Here is a 4,165-nt window from a genome sequence, read left to right on the forward strand (position 1 = left end):
ATTTCCTACGCCATACACCGAATTTATTTCACCCTCCATATAGTAACCTTTTACACCATATATATACCTACAGAGAAAAAGAAGCCTTCGATATTTATGATAAGCCTTCGATATTTATGATATGTATAACTGAAGTGCATTTTTGGGGTACCATGGAGAAGATTTAGGTGCCTGGAACATAAAATGGGTATTGAACTGATTTTAAGGAAGGAGAATAGAGAAGCTACTGCCACCACCACCAGCAGCGCCAGCGTCTGTTGTCGCTGCCTCCTCTTCCCTGTCCGTCGTTTAGTCGACATGATACACTGATCGTTGCTTGCCTATAACAGGTGAAGGTTCCGACCCCGCATCTGCGTCTGTCCGTTCCTCAATCGTTTGCAGTTTTGCGTGAGAACACAATTGATTGTAAGAAAAATAGAACGCAGAAGGAATTGATTCTGATTAATGGTGAATGATGAGAAATTGTAGTACCGATGGAAGAGGGTCCGCGGCATATATAATGTTGGAGGCAAAGTTGTAGGCATCTGCTATGGTAGAGGCAGAGTCGCCAACGTGTCCTGTGGCCGGAATCGGTCTGGTCGGCTGCGATATGTCCAGAATCGAAGAAGGCTATTGTCGATCGATCTCAGAATTCATCCGGTGACTTCACGGTCGCCAAAGAAGCCCCAAGAAGCATCAAACATTTCCAAAGTCGTTGGGGGTATCATGAGCAAGAAAGAATGAAAACTGGAAGAGTCGGTATAAGGGATAGGAAAAAAAAAGGAGTGAGAAACGCATCTGATTGGAAGTCCAATCAGGGGAGGTGGAAGAGGGGACATAACACGTGTACAAGACACTAATCCGGACCACGGAGTAAAATAAAAACCATTGACCAGATATTAACCGGGATGTAAAAATAATTTGACCAAGGATTAAAGTTAACAAAACACAAAAGTCTAGGGGCTAAAATGAAAAATGGGCTACTTTCACTGTTCATAAAGGGGGTTTAAAATTTATATGTATATATAATTATGAATTATGAGCATACATTACAACTCTTCCTACAAGTACCATAATAATCGGGAGTGCCCACCATGTATATCGGGTTCCTCTCACATTCCCCAAACGCAGCCCACTGAGGGCAGCTCTCATCCTCATCTGTGCATGATAAATCATCCTCATCCTTATCCTTATCCTTTCCCTTGGAATTTGAATTTGAATTTGCTTTCACCACAAAACTCTTGGTGGCCCACCACATATCCCCCTCGACTATTGGGCACCTCGCCACGTGTGAGCTACTCGGGTCTAAACTAGTATTCGGATGGAGATTGAACAACAAAATTGCATTGCCTTTCACAGGTTTACTTATTTCACTCCTCTTCATACAATCCCCCCACCATATCTTGCTCTTCACTTTCCACTAATAACAATCAGAATTCTCATAAAAGATATTTAACTAATTTATCAAAAAATCACTTTTCCCAAACACAGACACTTTGGTCCCTGTGCTTTACTCAATCTCAAAGTCTCTCAAGGAAGATTTCAATAACTGGACAAACTTTGTGATATTGAGTAAAGCACAGGGACCAAATCTGTAATTTACTCAAATTTTATCTATCTAACCTCTGCTTGAGGAAAAACGATGTGACCACCCTGTGACACGTTTGAAAGATACATGACGACTGTTGCCTGTAAAATTTCTCCAGTGTTTGTGTTTGTGTACTTCTGCTTACCTTTACTACTACTCTCTTCATCACCAATATGAACAACATGAATCGGCTTTCCATTTCCTGTGAAAATCAGACCAGATCATGATTCCATATGTTTATTATAATTTATTATAACTTGAAAAAGAAAAAGAAGGATGGTGAGGTGAGGTGGAGGGAGAAAACCTTTTGGAAGAAAAGTCCATGCTGAAACCCGTTCCTCGATCCTTTCAGTTATTTCATCCTAAAATGATATGAAAATGGAGATGGATTCTGTAATATTAAGTATGATTCCAAAAACTAATTATAAAAATAATGAAACAATCTTTCTTTCAATAAAGCAATTGAGGAGGTTGTAAACAATAATTCAAGGTGGTTTTTAAAGAAAAAGATTGCAAACAATGACTCATTCAATGGCGAAAAAACCTAATTCTCTATACAAAAACTTACATATTCTGAACATTAATAAAAGCCCTAAAATGAAAATTTAACAGAGATGAACTTACTTCAATTTCTAAAGAGACATCTAAATTTGTAGTCTGTCCCACAACCTTGCTTGAATTGTTGCCACTAGATTTCTCTTTCTTGTCATTTCCCTATATATATAACCAAACAAATACATGTTAAACTACCACCAACTACCAACCTATCTCTAGCTTTAATCAACTAATTATTTGATTATGATTATTGTTGTGATTCTTCAATTTGCAATAATCACTTTCAAAATAAACATCCAAACATTTATTTTGCCAAAGTGAAAGTAACTTATTTTAGTCAATATATCACAAATAAAGATAACTATCAATATTTTACCAATGATATAAGGTGGTCACACTCCTCATAAGATAGGAAGCCTTTGTACAAGAATACCCTATTGGATCCAAAGAAAGACCATGTCAAAAGCATAATCTTAGAATTATCATCACTTCACTCAAAACTCAAAACAAAAATTATTATAATTTATAAATAAGCATCATATCCTTTAAAGATAGATCATCAAAGTACCTGACCTTGGTCGCCAAGAGAGTTCAATAACTTGTGAGGGGTCAATTGTGTTAGGATGAGGAACTGCACGCCCTAAATGTATAACATTTTCTTTGCTTCTAAGATCCTTTCGACTATAAGACAACAAAATGAAATTGACCATATTAGCCATCACAAACCACTTACCAAATTAAACCCATCATGATTCTCTTCATAATATCAAAACAGTTACACCATATTTTCATACTCACTCTTTTCTTTATCATCCATTGTAGATTGTAGATATACAACATGATTATCAATAATTGGAGAATATTACAAGGGGATGGATGCATACATATATGGTAGGGTGGAATCCCCAATGATGAAATTATAGAGAAATGGTACAGGTTATATATAGTATGCCCTTTTCACAATTAGGGCCCTAAAGGAAGAAACTCGTGTAGGGTAAAGTAACAAATTTCCTCAATTTTATCCTCGGTCTTCAACAACTTCTGGAATATGAGTTCGATAAGCAATCAAGATATCCACATATTACGTCAAAGCAGTAAGCAATTAGCCAATTATATACATAAATTGGACAAAAAATATTAAACATTAAACCCCAAAATAGCTAAAACTGTAAGAATTTACAATTTTTTGAAGTATTAACAAATACGAGAAAAAGTGAAATTGGTTTCTTACCTTTCGGTAAAACATCTCGAGAAACAACAGGAGAGCACCAAAACAAGAACAACTGAGAGATCTGTCGCCATGGAAGACGTAGTTGTTAAAGAGGGGCGGATTGACGGCCAAGTATCAAAGGTTTTAACAGAAATTGGATAAGCTTTGAATGAAATTTGCTTGGATCAAGTCGATAATTTAGAATTTGGGGCAGTAGCATTTACGCACGCATTAATTTAGCTACATCTGTAGTACTCTCCACAGACCTTGAGTGGCTTTGTTCGTTGTTAACATGAAACAGGGTGTCAAATAATTACAACTTTTCCTTTTAAAGTAGAGAAAATTGCAAAAAATGGTCCTTTAGTAGGCAAAAAACTGCAAGTTTAGTCCAAAAAAGTTTGGACTTGCACTGATGATCAAATATTGGATCTTTTTTTTTTTTTTGAATTTGGTCCCTCATGCTTAAAATTGTGATAAAAACCTTAGCCAATCTGATACCATTGATCTGAACCTTAGCCAATCGGGTCAAATATTGTCCACTTTGGGTTAACCCTCACGGCTTTATAAAATACATCTTACTAGTTAGGCTAAGAAGTAAGATGCGGGACAATGAGTACCAGTACACCCGCCCATAAGGAACGTATCAAGACGTCACAATTTTCATTAACCCTAAAGTATAAATTGTTTAACGGGTTAATATCATAAAAATTCTTATATATTAAATTTTTTCTGGACTAAATCTTTTTTTTCCAAAGAATCCTCGCAAATTCCATTTTTTTTTATTTGGCTATTTTAGCAGGTTTTAACGGTAATCTTTCGGGTTTAGAAATTTT

The 4,165-nt window shown here is 36.1% G+C and overlaps 1 protein-coding gene across 2 annotated transcripts; it reads right to left on the reverse strand.

Moving 5' to 3' along the window:
* Positions 1–943: 943 nt before the first annotated feature.
* On the reverse strand, positions 944–3,642 carry LOC145161636 (putative prolyl 4-hydroxylase 12). 2 transcript variants are annotated; one of them, XM_079081203.1, is made up of 7 exons: positions 3,354–3,642; positions 2,696–2,803; positions 2,499–2,556; positions 2,192–2,281; positions 1,872–1,929; positions 1,603–1,769; positions 944–1,387 (listed from the first exon to the last, which is right to left on the reverse strand). In XM_079081203.1, the coding sequence occupies exons 1-7, from the start codon at positions 3,422–3,424 to the stop codon at positions 1,016–1,018; spliced, it is 924 nt and encodes a 307-aa protein (XP_078937329.1). In that variant the 5' UTR covers positions 3,425–3,642; the 3' UTR covers positions 944–1,015. The 2 variants fall into 2 exon arrangements, with proteins under 2 accessions (XP_078937329.1, XP_078937328.1); XM_079081202.1 differs by having other exon boundaries at positions 944–1,399; positions 3,354–3,641.
* Between the last annotated feature and the right edge of the window lie 523 nt (positions 3,643–4,165).

The sequence above is a fragment of the Lactuca virosa genome, chromosome 2 (assembly GCF_052849685.1).
Source record: "Lactuca virosa cultivar CGN04683 chromosome 2, Lactuca_virosa_CGN04683_v6, whole genome shotgun sequence".
Taxonomy (NCBI): Eukaryota; Viridiplantae; Streptophyta; class Magnoliopsida; order Asterales; family Asteraceae; genus Lactuca; species Lactuca virosa.

Excerpts from the sequence above, each read along its gene's own strand:
- LOC145161636 (XM_079081202.1), bottom strand. The coding sequence starts at position 3,424 with ATGGCGACAGATCTCTCAGTTGTTCTTGTTTTGGTGCTCTCCTGTTGT. Across the intron at positions 2,804-3,353 it reads TCGAGATGTTTTACCGAAAG|TCGAAAGGATCTTAGAAGCA; the intron begins GTAAGAAACCAA and ends GTTGTCTTATAG. Across the intron at positions 2,557-2,695 it reads GAACTCTCTTGGCGACCAAG|GGTATTCTTGTACAAAGGCT; the intron begins GTCAGGTACTTT and ends TGGATCCAATAG.